The 26,065-nt window shown below is 40.3% G+C and overlaps 1 protein-coding gene and 1 long non-coding RNA gene across 6 annotated transcripts in view; one reads left to right on the top strand and one right to left on the bottom strand.

The window, feature by feature from the left end:
- SPAG6 (sperm associated antigen 6) overlaps positions 1–26,065 on the top strand; it is a 69,072-nt gene that overhangs the window by 13,466 nt on the left and 29,541 nt on the right. For 3 of the 5 annotated variants that reach the window (XM_053895847.1, XM_053895845.1, XM_019460563.2), the window contains exons 3-4: positions 7,051–7,217; positions 11,084–11,267. In XM_053895847.1, the coding sequence (XP_053751822.1) occupies positions 7,051–7,217; positions 11,084–11,267 (351 nt within the window). Of the gene's footprint in view, positions 1–2,950; positions 3,018–7,050; positions 7,218–11,083; positions 11,268–26,065 lie in introns of those variants that run through there. The other 2 variants (XM_053895846.1, XM_019460564.2) reach the window with 2 other exon arrangements.
- On the bottom strand, positions 2,165–2,962 carry LOC109273651 (uncharacterized). The gene is made up of 2 exons (XR_002083183.2): positions 2,850–2,962; positions 2,165–2,665 (listed from the first exon to the last, which is right to left on the bottom strand). It is a non-coding gene; the product is annotated as an uncharacterized LOC109273651 (long non-coding RNA).

Below are 26,065 nucleotides of genomic sequence, written 5' to 3'. Positions count from 1 at the left end.
TTTTTTTTTTTTTTTTAATGTTTGTTTATTTTTGACAGAGAGAGAGAGAAAGAGACAGAGCATGAGTGGGGGAGGAGCAGAGAGAGATGGAGACACAGATTCTGAAATAGGCTCCAGGCTCTGAGCTGTCAGCAGAGAGCCTGATGTGGGGCTTGAACTCATGAATCAGGAGATCATGACCTGAGCCAAAGTTGGAGGCTTAACCGACTGAGCCAGCCAGGCACCTCTCTTAATAGATATTTCTTGAATTAATGGTGAATAATTATTCATTCCATAGTAATTCTAAAACACATAGTAGAAAAGCTCAATCTGTGGGGCCACAGAACTTTAAATATTTCTTCACAATGAAAGGAATTGATTAATTAATGAGTCATATGCATGAATAATAATAACATGTTGATGAAAAACATGGTCAACATAGGGAATTGATTCCTTTTACACTTTTATTTATTAAGCATTTACTGGTGTTTATTCTATCCCAACTAATCTGTCTAGCACTTTAGAATCTTTGACCCATTTTAATTCTCACAACTTTATGAAGTAGTTCTGGAATTTGTCGCCATTTTACATGAGGAAACTGAAACACAGAGATGTTAAGTAACCTTGTTGAGGACTGAGAAATGGCAGAGCCCAGATTTGAACCCAAACAATCTCCCTCTAGATACATACTTTTAACTACCTGGCTTGACATAGGCAGTCATGTAACAAGCAGGGCAAGAGAGTCCTATTTCTAAAGCATGAAACTTCTTCTCCATTCTTATTGGACCCCAAACAGAATGCCCCAGTCAGATGGAAACGTTGACAGTCTAAGGTGAATCCTTTACTGTGTATTCGTTAATTGCATGTAGAAATCACTTCTAAAACTTAAATGAACTATAGCAGCAGTTTCATAGTAAATGGTCATGTAGGAAGATGTTTTAGATTACTGTTGGGATTTAAATGTTTAAAGCTTTTTAAAATTTATAACGTTTAACATTTTGTGCTTATGGTAATTTTGAGTAAAGCTGGAAAGTAAAGAATATATATGGTAGAAATCATTTCACTTTAAGTCTAAAAAAACAAGGGCTTCAAAGGACACCATCAAGAGAGTGAAGAGACAGTTCATAGAATGGGAGAAAATATTTACAAAGCACATATCTGATAAGAGATTAATATTCAGAATCTATAAAGAACTCCGACAATTCAACAATAACAAAATCCACTTAAAAATGGGTAAAAGGCTTACATAGGTTACATTTCTCCAAAGAAGACATACAAGTGGACAATAAGCACATGAAAAGATGCTCAACATCACTGTTCATTTGGGAAATACAAATCAAGCCACGGCAAGATACCATTTCATGTCCATTAGGATGGTTATTATAAACAACAACAATTACAAATATCAAGTGTTGGTGAGAATGTGGAAAACTGGAACTCTTTGTTGGTAGGAATATAAAATGGTGCATAGAAAGTTACCATGGAAAACAGTTGATAGTTCCTCAAAAAGTTAAACATAGAGTTACCACTTGGTCTAGCAACTGTATTTAGATAGATAGATAGATAGATAGATAGATAGATAGATAGATAGATAGATGGATGTATATGTACAGAAACACACACTATACACAAACACACATAAAAGAATTGAGAGCAGAGACTCAAATGGAAACTTGTACATCCACATTCATAGCAGCATTATTCAAATAACCAAAAAGTGGAAGCAGCCCAAATGTCTGTCAACAGATGCACAGATAAATGAAATGAGGTCTATACATCCAATGGAATATTATCCAGTCTTAAAAAGGAAAGAAATTCCAAAACGTGGTACAACATGGCCAAACCTTGAAAGCATTATGCTATGTGAAAAAAGACAGAAAAGGACAAATATTGTATGGTTCCACCTATATGAGATACCTAAAATAGGTCAAATAAGACACAGAAAGTAGAATAGAGGTTACCAGGAGCCTAGAGGTAGGGGGAAAGGGGAAGTTAGAGAGTGTTTGTTAGGGGATGATAAAAAGTTCTGGAAATGAGAGTGATGATGGTTGCACAATTGTACTTAACACTTAATTGTACACCTAACAATGGTTAAAATGATCAATTTTGTTATGTATATTTTACCACAATAAAAAAATAAAATTTTTAAAAATTGAAAAGCAGCACAAAGAAGGTGAGAGGTAACTAGGGTAACCAGAAATCTTTACTAGGGCTTAACAGTGGACCCAAAGGCCCAGTTTGCAGGTACGTGTTTTTAAAGGAACAAAGTTGGGATGTTAAATATCTTTATAAAGCACAGCAGATATGTATATACATTATATACATTTAATAAGAGAATGGGATTTTTTTTTTTTTGTCTGACATTTCCGTCCCGGTTTACATCTGTAATTGGTGTGCAAAGTCAAAGTCATTAGGCCTGTGTTGTGTTAAAAGGAATTAAAAAAAAGAGTTGTGATTATTTTGAGTCTAGTTTACCATGTGCTCCCCTAGATTATTAGTTCCTTAAGAGGAGGAGCTGTCTTTGCTCATATGTGTAATCCTAGCACTTGCCGGTGGTAAACCCTGGTCCATGTTTTGAACCGATGACTGTGGGCAATCAGCAAAGTTGTCTTTGTTGTTGTTTTCGCATAACTGGAATTGCAATGTAGGTATTGAAGCAATGTCTAATTGCTTAGACAGTATGGCACTGGAACAAGAAAAATAGAAAAGAAACTCAAAGCGATAAAGTTGGGAGGGGAGGGATTGTACAGATTTATCCTATAAATTTTAGAAACATTTCACACCGTTTAATCAGCTTTTATAGAGGAGACAGAATCGTTTTATAGAGATTAGAGTATAATATGTGAATTATTTTTAATATTAGATAGTACCTGTTGGCTCCTTCAGTAGAGACCTCAGGGAGGTCATTAGCTGTCACTAGAGACCTTGCTTATCAGATATTGCAGCCATTATTCAAACTGCTGTAATTTATGCGTTCTAAATTTTCATGCATTCATTCACCAAGGACCAATCACCATGGATTCCTAATGGAAAGGAAGGTAAGGAAAAATTTCTTTTTATGTTGTATGTGCTTCTTTTCTCCTTCCTCCCTCCCTTATTACCTCCTTCTTTAGTTCCTCTTGCATCACTATCTGTGTTTTTAGGACAGACCTGTAATTAGAATAACGAAGTTTCCATGCTTAAGCTGCGTAAGGGATTAAAAAACATGTCCCTGGGGACTGATGATTATGAAGCACTAAGAGGCAATTCAAGGACTAGAAATTTGGGGCAATATTTTCTCTAACAAAAATGACCTTATTCAAACAAAGATATTTTAAACTTTTATAGGTGTATAGATGTAAAAATTTTCAAAAGTCCCATCGTGCTACTGTCTGAACCAAGGAATATGGGAAAAGAGTGATAGAGCAGAGGCATCCGCATAGAAGCCTAACTTGGATATTAAATACAGGGATAGAAGGAAAGGAGTGGTGTGTCAGTTTATTGATTTTATTTTTCCTGGGCCAGATGTGGTAGAAGGACCGAGGAGAAAATACACAAAGCAAACAATTCTTTTGAATATATGGGCGGCTGAAATACCTGTAGGGGGTAAAATATTTTACTGCTAAAATTACAAACTGAAAATTTCTGAAATGGGGAGACTTATGGTACAGTAGCTAAATACTATAATAATCACAACTAAATTAAATATTATAGGCCCAGATAGATGAATTCACTCTTTAATTTTTCAACATAAAAGTTCAAAGTTTTCTAAGATTTCATTCAAAATCTCCAGGATGAATAAGCCAGTATAGATTTTCCAATTATATTTCAAAAGACAATAAGCCACTGCCTTCACATATATATATCCAAGGAGGAGGAAAAAAGGAAATAACCAGAATCATCAGGAAAAAAATAACATGAAACATAATTGTGATTCTTTTAAAACTATTCTTTTTTTTTTTAATTTTTTTTTTCTTTTAAAACTATTCTAAAGCATACGTACACTTTATATCTCTTGGCCTTGTTACTGTATTTATTATGAAACCTCAAATATATATTAACAAATTTAGCTCTTTTTTAAGAGTATTGCCTTATTTTACTGAAAACCATGCATATTTGTTATTAAAAAATCAAGTTATATTCAACTACAACCAACCCAATTTAAAAACGGGCACACGACTTGAATAGACATTTCAACAGAGAACATGTACAATGACCAATCTAAGCACATAAAAAGACACTCACCGTCATCAGTGCTAGGGAAATGAAAATCAAAACTGCACTGAGGCACACTTCACACCTGTTAGGATGGCTATTATTTGAAAACAAAAAACAAAACAAGTATAGGTAAGGATGTAGAAAGAGTTGAATCCTTGTACTTTGCTGATGGGAATGGAAAGTGGTGTAGCTTTTGTGGAAAACGGCTTGGGAGTTCCTAGACAGTGGTGGTGATTACACTAAATTGCACACCAAAAATGGTTAAAATGGTAATTTTTATATCATGTATGTTTTACCACAATTAAAAAACTAAAAAAAAAAAAAAAAAAAGGTAGGAAAGCAACTACAAAGAAGAGGTCAGCAAATTGTTTTAAATCCAACTTTCTAGAAAGAACCCATGTTAGCATTTGGTAGTCCTAATGCTTTTTCTGCACTTTAAACTTCTTGTTGTGAGGTATTTCAGAAATCACCTCTATAGAAAGTATAATTTTTTTTAAATGAATGCTTATTAATTTTTGAGAGACAGAGACAGCATGAGCGGGGGAGGAGCAGAGAGAGAGGGAGTCACGGAATCCGAAGCAGGCTCCAGGCTCTAAGCGGTCAGCACAGAGCCCGCCGCGGGGCTCGAACTCACAACCCGAGAGATCATGACCTGAGCCGAAGTCGGACGCTTAACTGACTGAGCCACCCAGGCGCCCCTCTATCCAAAGTATAGCTGGTAGTATTAGCAACAGCTATGAGCATAGACATGTTGATTTGTTGAACATGAACTATGACCGAGGCATGAGTAGACGTGCTGTGTGCCTGCAAAGTTAACTAGCCTGAGTAGGACTCAAACTTGTAACTGTGGTCTCATCCAGGATGACCTCACCAAGCCACCCTAGCCAGAAAAGTGATCATGAAATGAAAGTGGAAACTGTGAAAAGTCACGGATCACATCATGACATGTGTCTGTGATCAGTGCCATTATTCTCTGCCGATGTTATTTGGTAGTACTATTTATCTTAATTTGGGCTAATCCTAAGTGTTATCATGAATGTTTTCCTTTTATTCTATTTCAAGTGTTTCTGGATATATATAACCTTATAAAAGAATATGGAGAATATTTGCTTTTCTAGATCACCGTGGTATGTTTTTAAAAGAAAAGATGTAATTAAAATCAAGTTAAATCGCCTGCTGCAAATTAAGTAAAGTTTACAAAGTCAAGGGGCATTTTGTTCCAGTTTGAACTCTGTCATTACCTTTCTTGTAACCTTAGATGAAAACAGCTTCGGGGCGCCTGGGTGGCTCGGTCAGTTGAGCGTCTGACTTTCGGCTCAGGTCATGATCTCACAGTTGGTGGGTTCGAGCCCTGCATCAGGCTCTGTGCTGACCTCTTGCTCAGAGCTTGGAGCCTGCTTCAGATACTGTGTCTCCCTCTCTCTCTGCCCCTCCCCTGCTCACGCTTTGTCTCACTCCGTTTCTCAAAAATAAATGAATGTAAAAACAAATTTAAAAAAAACGGCGTCATTAAAGCCCAAATAGCAGTTACCTATTTTTGGGTATTTTACAGTAAGGCAAAGGTAATATGAAGAGTTGGAATATCCAAGCAGATGACCAAAATGCAATTATTTTTTATGTCTCTTTCTTCACCTCCTCAACTTTCAGTGCACATTTATTCAGCAATTATCAATGAAGAAAGCCTCAATTTCTAACCTTGCTCCACCATTTATTAGTTTTGTGATGATTTCTTAACCGTTCTCAGCCGTCATTTCCTCATCTGTAAAATAGACATACTTAATAGGGCCAACTTCATAGACTTTTTATGAGAATTCAGTGAATGGAAACAAATCCTTAAAACAATGTGTGCATATAATAAGTGCTGGATAAATACAAGCTAACTTTTACTGTGATTGCTGTGATGATGACATACCTACTGTGTATTCAACCCTAGAGTAAATATTATGAGAGCTGGTAATACAAAATACTTCCTTATCTCAAAGAATTTGTTTCTTTTTTTTTTTTTTTTTAATTTTTTCAACGTTTTATTTATTTTTGAGACAGGGAGAGACAGAGCATGAACAGGGGAGGGTCAGAGAGAGGGAGACACAGAATCCGAAACAGGCTCCAGGCTCCGAGCTGTCAGCACAGAGCCCGACGCGGGGCTCGAACTCACGGACCGCGAGATCATCACCTGAGCCGAAGTCGGCCGCTTAACCGACTGAGCCACCCAGGCGCCCCAAGAATTTGTTTCTTTAAAGTAGTATCAGAAATCTGAATTTGCATCCCCTCATGAGTGTGAGGCCCCAGCCAAGTGGTCCCCCTAGCTCTCCTGGCTCTGAGATACATCCTGATAAAATCTCTGAAATACATTCAAGTTTAGTTGAAATCACAGAAAAGACCCAACAGTTGGAATGGGGGGGGGGGGGGGCGAAGGAAAACTACACAGAGATGAAAGGACCTGAACTGAGCCCTAAAAGATAGAATTTACAAAGGCTGGGGGACACCTATCCCCCCGCCCCTCCCCACCCCCCTACCATGTGCTAGGTAGGCATCAGACTACATACTCCACAGCCTTTCTCTACATTCCTTATGACAGTCCTACTGGGTCACATAGCTACTATTTGCCAAATCAGGGATTCAAACTCTTAACCTAAGTCCAAAGCCTTTCTTGTTTTCATGCTGTGCTGCTGCTTTGATAATTAGAGGTTGTATTACTTTCCGTCCGGGCCAGTTAGAGGCCTCTAAATATCCCATTCGTTTTTAGTGAAAAGTTTTTGTGTGTTTTTACTGATTTTTTCCCCCATAATTTTCTTATCTGCACAAATGCTGAATTGTATATTTGCTTTTTCATTTAAGTTTTGCTGACTTCTGTTCTTTCATAACTTAACTCAGGTGTAATGTCTTTGCTGAGGCCTCTTCTTCTGGATGTGGTCCCAACAATTCAACAGACTGCTGCATTGGCTCTTGGGAGACTGGCGAATTATAATGGTGACCTAGCAGAAGCAGTCGTGAAGGGCGACATTCTTCCACAGCTTGTTTATTCATTGGCAGAACAGAATGTAAGACTTAAAAAAAATAAGTTATACGTATTTTTTTTAGATTTAAAAGATCTGCTAGTTTGGGCACAGTTGCAAGCTTGTGGGCATTAGAATTTTAGGACGTTAATATAACCTTCAATTCTTTGAACTGCACATAAATAATACCTTTAGGGTATTTTACTTTGGAAGTGATGGGCAGTTTTTCTCCCATTACTGTTAATATAAGAAAACAGATTACACAGTTTTTAAACGAATTGTATATAAGGCAGTATTTCTGTGTATGGGAGTCTTCAATTTGTAGGATCAGTCTTAGAGAGGTGCATGGCCCCCTAGGCAAATGGAAAGTTGTTTTCAGCAATCCTTACATGCAGATGAAATCTAGTTAGTGGACACTGTAAGAGACAGCTTGGGAGCAGGGGGACAGAAGCATACAAAATGAAGGAGGATATGTGTAATGGAAGGTTTGATAAAGCATTTTATAGCAAGTATGCAAGCATGTCAGTCCTTTTCAGGGTCATCCACGAGTGCCACAATGTTTTCCCTCCTATCTTGTTCTGTACTCTGCCACCTGATAATAGTTAAGGATCTTTCTATAGGTAGGGTCTTGGTATGTTTATTCCATTTTGTTAGTTTCTTATAACCTAAGGATATATATTTCTTTTTTTAAAGTTTATTTCTTTATTTTGAGAGACAGAGAAAGAGAGAGAGGGAGAACATGAGGAGGAGAGGGGCAGAGAGAGAGAGAGAGAGAGAGAGAGAGAGAGAGAGAGAATCCTAAGCAGGCTCCGTGCTGTCAGTATAGAGCTTGATGCAGGGCTCTGAAATCAACAACTGTGAGATCATGACCTGAGCCAAAAATCCAGAGTCAGATGCTTAATAGACTGAGCCACCCAGGTGCCCCAGGATATATATTTCTTGACACATTTTTAAGATTCAATTCCTATTCGTATAACCATAACAAACCATCCAATTTAAAGATGGGCAAAAGACTTGAACAGACATCTATCCAAAGAAGACATACCGTAGCCAACCAACATGAAAGGATGCTCAGTAACATGAGTCATTAGGAAATGGAAATCAGAGCCACGGCAAGATATCACTTTACCTATGAGGATGGCCATTAAAAAAGGGAAAAGAAAAGAACAAGTGGTCAGTGAAGATTTGGAGAAATCGGGGGGCACCTGGGTGGCGCAGTCGGTTAAGCGTCTGACTTCAGCCAGGTCACGATCTCGCGGTCCGTGAGTTCGAGCCCCGCGTCAGGCTCTGGGCAGATGGCTCGGAGCCTGGAGCCTGTTTCCGATTCTGTGTCTCCCTCTCTCTCTGCCCCTCCCCCGTTCATGCTCTGTCTCTCTCCCAAAAATAAATTAAAAACGTTGAAAAAAAAATTAAAAAAAAAAAGATTTGGAGAAATCGGAACCCTCACGCATCGCTGATAGGAGTGTAAAATGGTACAGCTGCTATAGAAAGCAGTCAAGCAGTCAAGTTAAACCTAATTACCACATGACCCAGCAGTTCTACTCCTAGTTAGATTTCCAAAAAAAATTGAAAACAGGTGTTCAAACAAAACTTGTACACAAATGTTTACCGCAGCGTTATTCACTAGAACAAAAGAATGACTAGATAAACAAAATGTTGTACATCCATATAATGGAATATTATCAGTCATAAAAAGGGATGAGGTATCGATACAGGCTATAACATGGATAAACCTTTGCTCTAAGAGAAGGAAGCCAGACACAAAAGGCTACGTATTGCATGACTCCGTTTATAGGAAATATCCAGAATATGCAAATGCATAGAGACAGAAGCAGATTAGCAGTTGCCAGGGGCTGTGGGGACAGGGGAATGAGGAGTGGCTCCTTAACATGTATGAGATTTCTTGTTGGGCTGAGGAAAATATTCTGGAACTAGATGGTGATGTTTGCACAACACTGTGACTGTGCTAAATGCCACTGAGCTTTACACTTTAAAATGGTTCAAATGGCAAATAATATGTGTATTTTATCCTCCAAAAAAATAAATCCCAATTGTTCACATTTTTGCCTTATTTTTTAGAGATTGGAGACTCATTTCCTGCTTGTCTTATCTCTACAAGGAGTCTCAGAAATTTTGTTTTTCCTACAGGTGTTCCTCCTGTCATCGAACACTGTTAGACTTTGTTCTTCCTGGATTCTTGGCTCCTTCTTTTGGGGCAGGGTCTGTGTTTTGGTATCCCACAAAGAAGGTCCTCAGTAGAAGTTTTCTAGATGCGAATGAATGTGCACTAGCTGTAAAGCAACAAAAAAGTGCCAGGGCAGAGGTGAGGAGAAAATGAGAATGTGAAGCAGTATTCACTTCACCTACCAGTCCTTTAACTCACTTCTCACAGGGTTTAATCTCTTCTTTATGAGGTACAAAGTCCTCTGGTGTAGCTTTTTTTTTTTTTTTTTAAGGCAACTCTTTTGGTGAGGAATGGGAGAGAAGAGAGAGGAATTTGGAGAAGCGGAAATTAGGAGAAAGGGGAAATGAGATCAGAAGGTGTGAATTATAGGCACTGTAGTTAGCAGTGACTATCGATGGCCTAATAAATCTATTAATTAAGTATAATGTATTATTTCGTAATCTATAATCTATTTTACAATCAGTCACTGACATAAAGTTGGACTTTATAACACATTTTAATCTCTCTCTCTGTTAACCTTTAAGAAACTAAAGAAAGATATGAAGTCAAAACATCATTATTAACATAGCATATTTCTTATATCATCAACATAGGCCAATTTTTGAAAGATAATATGTTAAAATATACTTGGTATATTTTCTCCCTCTCCTATAATTTTTATTTTATCTTAATCTTTTAGCCTAAGTAAATAGCATGCTTTCAAAACAGGTGCTGTAGTCACCTGGTCACTTTCAGTAGTCACCGTAAAGAAATAGAAACTTGGAATCCAAAACAGGGGATTACCTGGGTTCTATTCATAGAAGAAAGAGACCATTAATGTGTCAGGCTAACCATGAAACAACAGTGAGTGTTACAGCCAAATACTTCCTATACATTTAAATTTTTTAGCTATATGAAGAAAAGCGTTAGCCTTGTGTTTCAGTTTTATTTTATGATGTCTTAATCTGATAAAATTTTATATAGAAAATATTACAAATATGAAGCATTACTTAAAATTCACATAATACCAAGTCATTTGTATTTATCACTAAAATTTATATATATATATATATATATATATATATATATATATATATTTTTTTTTTTTTTTTTTTTTTTTTCTCAGAGGAGATAAATCACACATCCTCTTGTTTGGCTAGTTTATTTACCAGGAAAAGTTTTAAAACGTATCACGAGTGTTTCACCTTTATGTTTATCTGATGATTGGTAAGTGCGTCCCAGACCGTGGTTGTTATTTCAGGATAACTTGGGACACCAGAAAGATTAGTTGAGGTCATGAAAGGCCTACCACGCTTAGAGACTGAGGGCAAGTAAAGGAAATGAATTTGTCAGCGGACATTTTTGTTGCACATGCTAACAATCTAAGAGTTCCCCTGGGTCCAACAACTACTTTTCAGTGTAACGCAGATACAGAAAATCTCATCATTTTAGGCATTTGTAGGAAATACAATGTTTATGTTTTCTTTTATACAATTTCCAAATGCATGTTGCAGAATAAAACATTTGAAACGAAATTTAAGACTTAACGTTGTTTCAGTTTGGCACTGAACAAAAAGCAATCGGGGAACACCAAAAAAGTGACTTTGCAGGATGTTTTTTTATCTGTTGTATTCAAAAGCTGTTGAGCTTTATTTAATGTCATTTTTATGTTGGTTTTCGTCTATTTTAACTTTTGGTTTAATAAGCGCTTCATTCACTCTGAGTTTTGTCTGTTTTATCATCGTAGCGTTTTTACAAGAAAGCAGCCGCCTTTGTGCTACGAGCAGTGGGGAAGCATTCTCCTCAACTAGCTCAGGCGATCGTGGATTGCGGAGCCCTGGATACACTGGTGATATGCCTGGAAGATTTTGACCCTGGAGTCAAGGAAGCTGCAGCCTGGGCACTGGGTTACATCGCAAGACATAATGCAGGTAACGGAGCATATTTGAAAACAGGATTACTAACATTTAGATTTTTTTTAGGGAAATCGGGTTTTGCAGTTTTAATGATGTTTCCATACATTATGGGAGATAGGTTTTGAATGATGGCCAAGTTGTTTAGATCATAAATTCACCAAAAACCTACCCATTTCAGTCTTTACTTCAGTCAGCTGAAGAGCAGTGTGAGCATGGAAAGAGGGAGTGGGGAATGAGGAGAGTGAGAGATTGACAGATTCTCAAAGACCCTGGCAAATTGGTTCAGTGAAAAAATTTTAGTTTGTCATCCTTCAGGGGATTTTGGATCTTTACTCTCTCTGATGATGGGGTGCTCCAAACTAGGCGGGAGACACGTTGTGTGAATGAGTGATGTTGAAAAGATATGGACATGATAACTTTCTAGAACATATGTGTATTGAGCCCATACTGGGCAGGAAGGAGGGGAAAGAGAAGTCCTTTCTCTCATAAACTGACAGCTTAATGACATCATCAAGAAGGGGCCTGGACCTCTTGTGTGAAGTTTATGCTGACAGACCCGATGGGTGAAGATTATATGGGGAATAAAATTGCCCCCACCACTTTCCAGAAGATGCCAAATAATATGAACAAATAATACAACAAGAAAACACAGTCTTAAACATATGTAAAAATGACCAACTTCTCTAGTAGTCAAAGAACTGCATATTAAAACATCAATGAAAATGTCTTTTCCCAGTTATTATTACTTAGGGAGGGGAAAAGAGTAAATCAGAATTACAGCCAAACGGTCAAGAGCACTGTGGCATTAGACAGGATCTGAGTTTGAGTCCAAGATCCACCATTTAGTTTCTGCATGACCTTGGACATGGCTTTCAAATTTTCTGAACCTTAACTTCCTCAGCTGCAGAAGAGGGCACCTAAAAGTAGGTACTTCAGAGATCTGTTGTGAGCACAATGAGATAATATACGCAAAACACTTGGGCCAGTACTTGGCACATGGTAAATATCCAATAAATCTAAGATATTAGTATTAATACTGAAGGTTGGAGAGGATATGACGGTTATGCCCATTGCTGGAGATACTATGAATTGTATAAACCTGTGCAAAGCAGTTTGGCAAGATTAATCTAAGCCATGAAAGAGTTTGTGGTTACTCTAAAAAGCCTGCTTTGGGAATTCATCCTAAGGAAAGAATTCCACAGAATGCAAAAGTTATATTCGTGTTAATGTTATTGTAGTAGTATTTGTAATATCAAAAAACCTCAAATATTTGGCAGGAATTTAGTGGTTAAATTATGGTAGTTTACCTAATGGAATTTCCTTTGGCAAATTAAAAAGGTAATTATGAATCCTACATGGTAACATGGAAACATGATTGTAATGTAAAAAAGCTATAAAATTGTGTACTGCAGTTATAATCATATAAAAGTAAGTTTTTATGTGGACATAAATTACAAAGAAATACATGTTTGTGTTACTAGGGTGATAGGATTCAAGGTACGTTTTCTTTGTTTTCCAGATTTTTCGGTGTGTATGCATGCATAAAATAATGGCTATCACTTATTGAGTAATTACTGTGTGCCTGGCTCTGGGCAGTGTGCTCCAGATACATTATCTTGTTTTGATTACAGCTACCCCTAGGGTAGGTGTTACTTTCCCTTGTAGACAGAGGAAGAAAATATGACTTAGAAAGGATACCTGAAGTGATGGTAATTGTGGAACCAGAATTTGAGTCTACATCTGTCTGACTCCAAAGCCCGTATTAGCCACTGCCCGTAAACAGCTTCACTAAATATTTCTTAAAAGAGCACCGAAGAAGAAATTCAAAACAGAAACAGGAAGAGGCTCTCCCATGGTGATGTGTAATTTGGTTCTTAAAATGCTGACACTATTAGAAAAAGGAAAGAAAATTATACAAAAATAAGAAAAAAAAAACTATTGTCATGCCTAAAATGATTCTGAATTCGTATATTAAAATTATTTCCTCCCCATATATGGATTTTGGTTTTCCAAATAGATTCTCATTAGGACTATTTTTTAATATATGTTGACTGAAGAAACTAAGGCAGTGTTTTAAATTAGAAGCTGGTTATCATGGGGAAACTATATGCATATATTTAGGTTTGGGGTTTTGTTTTTTGTTTTATGTTGTGTTTTTTGTTTTTGTTTTGTTTTGTTTGTTCAGAGGAACTTATGGCAAACGGCTTCTAACATGAGTATCTGAAAACGTGATACAAAGGAGCTTTGAGGGACAGTCAGACAGATATACTCTCAGGCAGGTGCCTATAGACAACCTTTTCATCTCTCCCTTTTGTTGAGTCTGAGGCTAAATGATTATAGTTAATAAATAGGATCTGTCTTAGGGATTCCATTCCAATTTCTTGCTATAATCTGGCTCCCACATGGCATTCCCACTATAATTTCAGTATTTCACAGTAGTTAGGGGCCTGGGACCCAGAAGCTCCCAGAAGAGATTACTGCATAGATTTCTCAGAAGGAAAGGGAATTGTTACCCAGTAGGCAATAAAATAAGTCATCATTCACATCCTGAATCAGTGAAAATAGATGGTGTACCTCTAAATAACCTGATTTCTTTTTCAATGATCTCCTAAAAATAGAATATGTTAGATTGATGGGAGGGCGTTCATTCAGTGTTTTCTTCTTAGTATTAGCGGTAAAATGTTTTATTAGGCAGTTCAGGAAATACACACCTTACATGGAGACACAAGAGAAACAAAGTGTACCTTTAAGGGCAATAGAAGGAAAACGCTTTGTGTCTAGGAAACAAAAAGAAAGTAAGCACACAATTAGTCAAACAGGCATCATCTGACTTTTTCAAATTGAAAAATACAATTTCCGAAAGTGACTTCTATATGTAGATTTGGAAGCATTTTACAGATAATTCAAAGGGAACTGGGATGAACAACGTGAAATGGTGTTTTCGTTTTTATTTCTGTATAAATCCTGTCATTAAATTTCTGTGGTTGAATCCCCAGTTATTGAATACACCTGATACATGCATGTACCTCTCACTTTGAAGATAAGTTATTTCTTTATATTTTTTCCTGCCTTTTAGTAAAAGCTGAGGTAAATTCTTCTCAGATTGGTTCTTCTTCCTTCTTGCCAGTTTCTCCCACTCTGCAGCACTGTTCCGTTAACACATTTTCCTCATCAGCGTCACCCTCTCGCTGTTTCCAAGGACTAGTCTTGCTTTGGGAGATACAAGGAGTGGGGCCCACGGCCTGTGTGGACGGGGAGCGTGAGGGGGGAGGAGGAAAGAACCACGGGTCTCTTGAGGGGCAGGGCTTCTACACGGAAGGGCCCAAAAGGGCACTTGGCCATGCTCCCCGCAGGCCCTCAGGCAGGCCCCGCTTCCCTGCTCCCCCCTGGGGGCCTCTCTCTGGCCTCCTCACTGTTCAGCAGCTTCGTGGAGGAGAGCTTCCCGTGACCTCGTGTCCAGGGTGTGGCAGCAGTGAGGGTGGCACGTGGGACCGAGGTGAGAGCAACAGCCTGGCTGCAAGTGTCAGGAAGGAGGAGCCCTGCAAGCGTTTTATAGGAGTGGTTTTCCCCATTTGGGCTCAAAAGTAAGCGGTAAGTGTTTATTTGGGGAGCTTTAGATACGTAGGCCGTCTCCCGTAAACTCCCGCCATCTTGGAGCAAACTTTGTTCTCAGGCCTGGCCAAGAGGCACAGAGTACATTTGGTTAGGTGTTCTAGAACACTTGAAGGATTCACATAAATTCCTAAATTATCTAGATGAGGCAACTGAAGGAGAGAGGTGAAGGATTTATTCTGGCCAGACAGCAATCGATGGTGGAACAGCATGGCAATTACTCAAAACCTTTCAGAGATCCTTCCTTTTTATTGTGTGAGGAAGCGTATGAGAGCCCGTCACTCTTCATTGTCAGCTCCTTGTTGGATCTGAAAGTCTTGCCAGATACCTCTGTTTTTAATCCCCCGATGGCTGGTTTCCACATGTGTGACTCCTCTTTCTCCGATAGACTTGACTGATGTCCGTAGGGCTAAATCAGATGACAGATTTCCATGCCAGCTCAGTGGCCGTCAGGGGAGGGGACCGCGGTGGCCAGAGGAGCAGCGCTGACAGGAACTGGCTGGATCGGGCACTACAGAAACATTTAGTAGATCATCCCCTATTTGCTAAGCAGATGATATGAGGGAGGAATCCAGACCAAGCTGGCCAGCCTGATTCTTTTCCGTCTTGTGCAGAATGACGAAATGATAAAGAGAGAAAAGAATTTTAAAAATCGAAAATTTTTGCAAATGCCGCTCATGTCACCCTTCTGTAAATACCCGTAGGCTAAATCCTGTGGAACAGGCTCAGGCAGCGGTAATTTACCTTTGAAAAATCCACGTTAGAGACACATCTCTGAGACAACTAGGGACTTTGTACCGTGGGGGGGGGGGGGGGGGGGGCGGCGAAGGGGACTAAAGCCTGGTAACTAAAAATTATTTTATGTTCTGTGTCTTTCTCTGACTTATTAAGAAACACGACAGATGAGTATAGAGAAAGGCAGAAAAAATAAGATAAAAACAGAGGGAGGCAAACGATAAGAGACTCTTAAATACAGAGAACAAACTGAGGGCCGCTGGCGGGGTTGTTGGGTGGAGGGATGGGTAAATGGGTGATGGGCATGAAGGAGGGCACTTGCTGGGATGAGCACTGGGGGTTATATGTAAGTGATGGCTCACTAAATTCTCCTGAAACCATTATCACACTGTATGTAAACTACGTTGGATTTAAATTTTTAAAAGTTATTTTAAAAACCCTATAGACAACTGTCTTTACTGATGCTTGTAGATAATAATGTTGATTTCTGTACTTTTGCTTTTTACAACTTATTTTATCTTGGAGGGGTTGAGGAACATATGTGCATGGAGGCAAATGATGTATATGGGATTATATGCATTACATGTTACAACTATTTTGATCCTAACATTGATTTCCACAAGTAACTTTTCTATTTATTTAAGTGGTCGTGAAAAAAGACAAAGCAAAAACAAATGTCTTGTGTATTTTCTTTTGGCACGGAGGCCAAATGTGTTAAAGTAACACTTTAATTATAAGTTTACTCAGTGGTTACCTAATTTGTTAGTCATTTCTAGGGTTAGTGTGTGTGCTAGTAAAAGAAAAAATAGGTTGTGAAAAAATAGGTCCTGTATTTTTATTTAAATTTTTAAAGTTATAAACTCTTGGTTGATAAAACCTTCTGAGATTTTTTTGTGTGTTTTTTTAAGAATTCAGAATATAGAACAATACCATATAATTCTGTAATCTCAGATTCCTGAGTCACTGAGACCTATAACTTCATATATGAGGCTAGCGAACAATTTCTTTATCACCATCACCATCACTATAATCATCGAAAAGTATCTGAGTCACTTAATGTGGAATGTTAGCACGTCTTCCTGACTATACAAAGTAAAGTAAGTCAGCTAATACCTTACCTGTAGGAGCTTATGATAAGATAGAAATATTGATATAGATGAGCATAAAGGTCATGCAGACAGCTGACCATGTACAATACGGTCTTAAGAGTACAGATAACACACTGGGTGATTCTAAGTTGGACCAAGGAAAAGAATTACATGTTATGCTTTTTGTACCATTGCAGAAAGGGCAATGTTTATATCCTTCTTAAGAACATTGTTACATCCAGATAAGCACTGGACAGACTTTGGGCATAGAAATAAGAAAAAAGTAACATTGATAGTACAGTTTCAGGAGAAAGGAAAGCCCTCTACCCACCAGAATACTTCCTCTACCTGATTCCACCTAATATTCTTTTAGTCTGAGGCTTTGTTTTCTATCGGTTGCAAATACCTGCACAAGAAACGTCACGAAATTGCGTGCTGAGTGGATAGAGAGAAGGGTATTTGTATCTTACCAGTTTGAACAGTATATCAGAACTTATTTTTTGGGTTTGAACAAAATTGTTTTTCGAACTTGGTTTATTTTCCAATCACTAGTGTATGAAACCTTCTAACACCGTTTAGATATTGAGGGTAAAACCACTCTTTTATCTACATTTGAATTTCTAGAAGTACATTAGTCGTAGTGGATTTGATATTTGCAAGTACTGCAATTAAGCATTTCCCAAACATCTACACGAGTTCACTTATTAAAGGCTCAGAGCTTTGTTAGCATAAGAATTGTACTTTGAGGGGCACCTGGGTGGCTCAGTCAGTTAAGTATCTGATCCTTGATCTCAGGGTGGTGAGTTCAAGCCCCACATTCAGCTCTGTGCTGGATGTGAAGCCTACTTTAAAAAAAAAAAAAAAAAAAAGTTCTACTTTGAATAAGTCATGTTCATTATCTTATCTTACCATAGATTTTAAAATCCATTGTCTACAGGGAAAATAGTTACTGTACAATTACCATGTTGTCTGGCTGATTTTGCACAGTTAACTTTTTAGCCCACTTTGCTCTCATCCGTGCCTTTAGATAAATGAAGCAGCTTGCTATAAAGACGTAGTATAAGTTAATTGCACCAAAGCATTTTGCGCGAGATAGGACCTCTGGCCTTGGGAAGCTATTAACTGCAGTTGTTTAACTATTTGTGTGATAATTCTATTACTGGCCATTTCTCTATATCTCCTTTGATTTGACTTGATTTTTAAGTTTATTTATTTTGAGAGAAAGAGAGAGAGAGAGGGAGATTGTGTGTGTGTGTGTGTGTGTGTGTGTGTGTGTGTGTGTGCGCGAGCAGGGGAGGAGCAGAGAGACAGGGAGAGAGAGAATCCCAAGCAGGCTCCATGCTGTCAGTGCAAAGCCCAGTGCAGGGCTCAAACTCACGAACCGTGAGATCACGACCTGAGCCAAAGTCAGATGTTTAACTGACTGAGCCTCCCAGGCGCCCCATCCTTTGATTTTAAACTACAGGTTTACCAATATGGTAGTGCACTAGTCACAGGCTACTATTGCATACTTGAATTGTGGCTAGGGCATCTGAGGAACTAAATTTTTATCTACTTCTAATTAATATAAATTAAAAAATTGATAACCAGTTCAAGTACTGGGAATATTTTAGGCATGACTGAAACAACTTGGGTATATAAATCTACTCTTTCGTCCGTAAACTTTTTGAAATCTAAATACAGATCGAGTATTTCTTTCTTTCTTTTTTTTTTTTTTTTTTTAATGTTTATTTATTTTTGAGACAGAGAGAGACAGAGCATGAACCGGGGAGGGTCAGAGAGAGAGGGAGACACAGAATCTGAAACAGGCTCCAGGCTCTGAGCTGTCAGCACAGAGCCCGACGCGGGGCTTGAACTCACGGACTGCGAGATCATGACCTGAGCCGAAGTCGGCCGCTTAACCGACTGAGCCACCCAGGCGCCCTCAGATCGAGTATTTCTAGTGAAAATTTAGTAGTTGAACTGAGATGTATCGTAAGTGCAAAATACACACTAGATTTCCAAGACTTGATATGGAAAAAAAAAAAAAAACAACAATGTGAAATATCTTGTTAAAGTTTTAAAATGCTGACCACATGTTGAAATGATAATGTTTTGGATATATTGCGTTAAATAATGTATTTCTTTAAAATTAATTTCACCTACTTCTTTTTTTGCTTTTTAAATGTGGCTACTAGAAAATTTTAAATTATATACATGGTCCGCATTCCTGTTGGACAGTGCTGACTTAGAATTAGCGTGCCTCTGCTTTGTGGTTGTTAAAAGGCAATATAGTGGCAATGCCACATGTGGTCTGAAAAAGTCATCCATAATTTTCATGTTTTTTAACCAGTGTAACTAAACTGTAGTATGCAGTAAGTTAGGAATTTGGAACTAAAAATACCACTTGGGGAGAAGTAAATGATGATTCGACTTTGAGCAGTCACTTGCTCGATGTAAGGACTACAATGCGCTTTATAAAATGAGTGGCCAGACTGCCAGTCTCCCACATGGTGAGACAGGGTGGTGGAGACATATACCTGTAAAATAAACAAGATTGCGGTGCATTCGAGGTTGGCTTGTATGAGGTTGACCTGGATGAAATTGCCTATATTCAATTGGTGCTGACGGAACAAAAACAGCAGTTTCACGTGGTGAAGCCAAAAATACCAAGAACCCGAAAAAATGTCAACACTCTTCCCCCCAGTAATTGCACCCCTGGGCCACTCTCATAGGTAAATACACACATGAACGCACATACCTATGCATGCATGTGTGTTTGTATATCCTGTGGAATTCTAGACGTACGTGTGACCAGTGGTAGCCAGCCTCCAAGATGCCCCTCAGAGGCCGTGGGTCCTGATACACCCTTGTGTAGTTCTCTCCTGCTGGGAGACGGGTCTGTGGGATGGGTCTGTGTGACCACTGGGATATGGTGGAAGTGATGGTAGGTTACTTCTGAGAATAGCTGACCAGCTATAAAAGATTGAGGCTTCTTTCCAGGGTCTCTCTCCCTTTCTGTATCCCATTGTTCCGGGGAAAGCCAGCTGCTGTGACACAAAGACACTTGGACAGCCAGCCTCGGGAAAGGGCCACATGGTGAGGAGCTGAGGTCTCCGACAACCCGCTAGAAGCTGGAGCTTCCCCAAAAACACGCTCCGCTGAGTGAGCTCGGAAGCGGACCGTCCCCCAGCTGTGCCCTCAAATGACCATGACCCCAGCTGGCAGAGTGGCGGCAACTTTCTGAGTAACTTGGAGCCATAACCACTCGGCTAGGCTGCTTCTGGATTCCTGGCCCACAGAGAATGGGGCATAGCGGATGATGTTGTTTGAAGCTGTTGAGTTTGGGTCATTTGTTACACAGCGATAGATAACCAATCCGTAAGCTTTAATGCACAAAGAGGGGTTCACCACACTGTGCTTTGTAATGGCCCCAACCCAAACCCAAATCAAGCAGAACGAATGTCCCAAAGCAGGGGGATAGTTAAGTAAATTATGGCATGTATTTCCTCAGTGGGGTATTATGCACTGATTAAAAGTGCTGGGCTGGGGCGCCTGAGTGGCTCAGTCGGTTGAGCGTCCGACTTCGGCTCAGGTCACGATCTCGCGGTTCGTGAGTTCGAGCCCCGCGTCGGGCTCTGGGCTGATGGCTCAGAGCCTGGAGCCTATTTCCGGTTCTGTGTCTCCCTCTCTCTCTGCCCCTCCCCCGTTCATGCTCTGTCTCTCTCTGTCCCAAAAATAAATAAACGTTAAAAAAAAAAAATTAAAAAAAAAAAAGTGCTGGGCTGCATCGATCCTCAGGAGTAAAAGTGAGCAGTGGGCACCCACGGGCAGCTTCTAGGAACCACCCAGAGGGAGCCACGCCAAGAGCTATGGACCAGGGACCACTTTCACAAAAGCATCTAGGCAACCTTCTAATCACCCAGGATGTCGTTTGTGTCCCTCTGCTGTCTCCTCTTTGCGTGTTCTTGGAGAGAGTCCACCAGCACCCCAGCAGCCCTTTGCTCTCTGGCCTCCTCTGTCAGCCCCAGCTCCTCGAAGGCAGGCGCTTACCTAAAACTGGGCTGGAGCAAAGAAAGAACGCCAGTGGAGTCTGGATAACAAGATGCACACTTTCCGTGTCAGTTGTCTCTTGGTGATGCAGGAGGCAAAATTGTAGGCAGAGGTGAGACTACGACCACGCGTGCAATAGTACATACCTATCCAACGGCTGGGAAACAAATGAATCCATTGCTAGACACAAAAAGTGTATTTTGTAAAATATCTAAGTAACTTAAGATCAGTTTCTTCACGGACAGAGCACTGCAAACCCCCTCTGTATGGAGTTTTTGCCTTCTTCCACTCGGCCGAGTCCTAGCTGTGAAGTAGTTATAAGTCAAACACTAAAAATTGCCAACACGGGGGTTTTAAAAATTGCTTTAAATCTTATGTTACCTATTAACTTCCAAGGCCATACCCGAGTCTGTCTTGTTTCCCATGTTCTCTTTCTCTTGTCTCCAGTCCTTTTCCTTGCCTTATTTTGAAGCTGCTGGTTATGTTGGAGCCCTGTGAGTGTGCCATCCATCCCAGCTGATTGTAATTTCTTTCTACGGCACCATTAACTCCAGATCAATGGCTTATTTGACTCACTTGACTTTTTTAAAGGAGCCAGAATTATTTAACCTTCAAAGCATGTGTATGTATGTTAACCCTTCATCTCTCAAACGCTCAACCCATGTGTACAGTTTAGACCAGTGGCTCTGAAGATTGGAAAGAAGTGGTGTGGAAGTAACGCGAGTGGGAAAAATATCGTCTGTGCGGTGGGGAAGATAAAGAAAAATCATATATTAGACCTTTTCATAATAACATGCAAATTCCCTCTGCACCTTTCTCTCCCTCCCACCTCCAATGGGAGAGGTCTGTCTCTCAGCTCGGAATCCTAGTTATCATGAGCCTTGTTCCCGATGGGGGGATGTCGTCTCTCTCAGATGCACTGATGAGGAATAAATCCAGCCTCCATGAGGCCCCCCACCCCCAGCCCTCCATGATGCCCACCTCCTCCTGTTCACCTCCTTGCGTTGCCTCCTCCCACATTTTGCCAGTGAGCCATAGCAGAAGTGACGGTCAGAGCATGAAAGGCTACTGCCATTTTGTCTTGGATTCTCCCTTTTGGATCGTTCGCTCTGGGAGAGGCCTCCTCCTAAGCAGCCTCTGGAAAGGCCCCAGAAATGGGGAGGAACCGATGAAGGCTTCTTCCAACCTCCCCACGAGTGTGCTTAGAAGCAGATCCTCTAGACCCAATCAAGCCCCGAATAATCGGAGGCCTAGCTGACTTCTTGACCGACGGCAGCCCGGTGAAAGGCCCCAGCCCGAACCGCCCCGTTATGCCACTCCCTGATTCCCCACCTACAGAAACTAGGACACAGTAGATGTTTCTCCTTTAAGCGGCTAAGCTGGTGTGATTTGTTACACAGCAGTAGATAACTAAGTAAGCAGTGGAGTAGCTGGGCTAGACCAAAACCAGGAGAAGTTTATTTTACTTTGGAAGTGACGTTCCTCAAATCATACTGGAGTAGAGTCAGTAGATAACCAGCTCTGGCAATTTTGCAACACCGTATTTGCTTTTACTATAATTTTACCAAGTTATGAAAAATTGGGGGTGACTGATTATTACAACATAAGATTAACATAAGTGGTGGCCAAATTCTAAATGTATTTTTCACCTGCTTTATTTCAAAAAAAAAAGGTTTTGAAGAGATGATGATACATGTTAGAGCCAGATGCAAGAAAACCCTCCTCTCTTTAAATGGAGAAACACAGCCACCTAAGTGCAATGAAATGATGATCCATGACTTTCTTTTTTTTTTTTAATGAAACAAAATGGAACTTTTTGTAGGGCTTAGAAACAGTGATTTAAAAGTGGTGTTTGCAAAGTAATTTAAAAAGCAATACAGTTCAAAGAAATCAGTGTTCCTGAGGTGTTTGCCTAATAATTTCTCAATTAGTGTGCTAAATAAATACATTTATTTTTTCCTTCTGGAGTGCCCCTGCCTCTTGAGTCCTTTTTATGACTTCACCTGATAGAACGCTTAATTTTGCTCAAACTCTTCTCTCCTGTATCCGCATTAAGAGCAGAAAATTAGTTAAGTATCATGACATATATTTAGATTAATTCTTTTTTTTGCAGGCCAGTTTTTAGGGTTTCATCAATTTCTTGCAATTCACCTCTGAAATTTTCATTTCACCTCATTTCCAGTGGTTCTTTTATGACTCCAAGATACGACTTCAAGAATCAAAGGTAGAAACAACATTACCGTTCCACATCCAGGAGGCCCCCCACAGATCGTCTTAGAGGGTGCAAAGTTGAAGCCTAGGGTTGTGAAATGATGGTTGCAGGCTGCAGCTGGCCCACGGACGGATGAGTTTTGTTTGGCCTGCACCCGATTGTCTCACAGAGTGGGGGGAGAAAAAAAGAAAAAGTTGCCAATACTTAAAAACCAGGCGGTTTCACATTAACAATCAGATTTCTGGCCTCTCTCGAAAAATCCCGAGATCTGACAACAGGAGGCCTTTATCCCTACGTGGCAACGCTGGGCGGAGGCTAAGGGATCGCCGCTGCTTGTAGTCAGTGCATAGCCTTTTCCACTTTCCTGCTGCCTCCCCTCGCCGTGTTTTTCTCACCCCTCTGACTTCATTTCTTTTAGTTACCTTCCTGGGCCCTGTGGACACGTGAGTTTACCACCCCAGATCTAAACAAACAACCAGCCGCCACAATTGAGACAAGTTGAGGGGTTGAGGCCACTGTGAGCACTTCTCCCTGATTTCTCTATTTGACCTGTAACAGCCATGGCTGTTATATACACTGACGGGCGTTCCTGTCCTCTTCTGGCCACAACATAAAGCCATTTCTAGTCTTCCGTTCGGCCAGCTCGAGACAGCACTAATTTTACGAATGTTGTCATCCTTGGAAGTCCTCCCTTTATGCTGTGTCCCTTTTTGTCTTAATATTAAAGTGTACTAAGCTTTTTTTGATTTTTCTAAATGAAAGATTTTCATCCAGGGGCGACTGGGTGGCTCAGTCAGCTAGGCGTCCGGCTTCAGCTCAGGTCATGATCTCTCAGTTCACGAGTTCGAGCCCCATGTCGGGCCCTCTGCTGACAGCCTGGAGCCTGCTTGGGATTCTGTGTCTCCCTCTCTCTCTGCTCCTCCCCCAATTGTGTGAGTGCTCTCTCTCTCTCTCTCTCTCTCTCTCTCTCTCAGAAATAATAAATGAATAATCTTATAAAAAAGATTTTGACCCATTTAAGTTGTAACACTTCACATCTGTCAGTGAGAGAGGACTACAAATTCAGCCTTTATTTTGTTGGGAAAAAGAAGAAACAAACCCCAGATCCTGAGAACAGCACGGAATGAAATTCTTAAGAAAAAGCAACTGTGTAAGAAGCAAGGAGTTCTCACCCCCAAATTTCATGTTGTTAATATTTAAAGAATTGTATGCACATCAGCCACATATATACATGTTACTAGAAATGACTACGAGGGGCGCCTGGCTGGCTCAGTTGGTTAAGCATCTGACTCTTGTTTTGGCTCAAGTCGTGATCTCATGGGATCGAGCTCGGCATCGGGCTCCGTGCTGCCAACGTGGGAATGCCGGTGTGGGTCACTCTTCACACTTCTGCCTCTCAGTTTTTCCATGATCTTTTTTTTTTTTTAAGTTTATTTATCTTTTAAGAGAGGGAACATGTGCAAGTGGGGGAGAGGCAGTGAGAGAAGGAGAGAGAAAGAGGGAGAATCCCAAGCAGGCTCCACGCTGTCAGAAGGAGCCTGATGCGGGACTCGATTCCACGAACTGTGAGATCACGACCTGAGTCAAAACCAAGTGTTAGACGCTTAACCAACCAAGCCACCCAGGTGTCCCTCTGCATCTTTCTTTGTATAACTGCTTCCAATCTCGCTTGTTATCTAACGGTAATGATTATGGTGAATGTTACTGCCTAGTAGACGATTTACTTTTTAAAAACTAAGTTTTGAAGATTTAGTTAAAATTTTAAATGAGGCTATTCTCAGGCACTAAGATACATTTCTTGACCTGCTGCTTTTCTTCTGGTCACACCTTTAATGAGCACCTGAGGCTATATGTATCAATCTTTGATTTTGTAAGTAGGATAATTGATTGAACCAAAATTCATTTTCAAATTAGACTTAAAAATGAACCCATGACATTTCTCCTACGGGAAGTGATTTTTAAATGTACCAGAATTCGCTGTGCATTGGTTACAAAGGCTGCTCTTTTCAGGGTAGAAAAGCACAGGACAAAAGAAAAGGGGAGAAGGAGGTGACGTGGGAGGCATTGCCTGGGACGCCCCGTGTACATTTTCCCCAGCCACGCCACAGACTTGACTCCTAGCTCCGCACTGGCAGGGGTCTGTTCGTGCATTCGCCCTGGGCTAAGTCTGCTAGGACAGAACAGTGGCTTATTCTGCTTCCCCAAGATCCGGCCAAGTTTCTCTCACTCAGTGAGCACTTCATGAACACCTGACGACCAGAGGAAGAGAGGAAAACACGTCCATTTACCGAGGAGGAGAGAGGACGGGATTACGCCAGGATGTTTTTGGCTCTAAGCTACAGACTATCAAGTACAAATGGCCTAACCGATAAGGACATTTTTTAGTTTCCGTGGCACACAAGTTCAGAGTCAGGGCAATTCCGGGGTTGGTTATGCAGCCGAACAGTATCAGGGAGGACCCAGATGTTTTTCATTTTTGTGCTCAGCCATCCTCAGAATATTGGCGACTTCTTCCGTTATAGTTGCGAGATGGATGTAGGAGTTCCAGATGTCATTCACACACTTGCCCGTGTCCAGCAAAGAGTCGGTGTTTCCTCCTCCTGTGTTTCCATTTATGACAGAGAAAAACCTTTCACAGATGCTTCTAGTTGACTTCTCCTCAGGCCCCGGCTGACAAAGGCTACCGGGTGGACACCAACAGTGACTGGCACAGAAATGCCAGAGACAGCAGGAGTAGGGAAAGGAGAAGGATATGCCATAGGAAAAAGAGTAGTGACAGAGGCAGGATGAAATCGTCTGTAGCATGTGTAATATGGTACAGTGTGCATCCTCTAGGCCGACTGTGTTTTTTTGATGTTTGTTTCTTTGAGAGAGACGGAGAGTGAGCATGGGAGGGGCAGAGAGAGAGAGAATCCCAAGCAGGCTCCTCACTGCCAACGCAGAGCCTGATGCGGGGCTCGAACTGACAAACTGAGCCACCCAGGTGCCCCCCGGCCTACTGTGTTCTTACCTGTCTAGGCACTGCCTTATCCCTTGTGTCTATGAAGGTAGTAGAATGATAGCATTCGCAAATAACGACGTGTGTCTGATCCCAGTTTGTATAGGACCATATCCATTTGGAGACGTGACGTATA

Source organism: Panthera pardus, unplaced genomic scaffold (genome assembly GCF_024362965.1).
Source record: "Panthera pardus isolate Hobbes unplaced genomic scaffold, ASM2436296v1 HiC_scaffold_6, whole genome shotgun sequence".
NCBI classification, from domain to species: domain Eukaryota; kingdom Metazoa; phylum Chordata; class Mammalia; order Carnivora; family Felidae; genus Panthera; species Panthera pardus.
The sequence above is the reverse complement of the archived record's forward strand: the minus strand, read 5'-3'. Positions and strand labels throughout refer to the sequence as shown.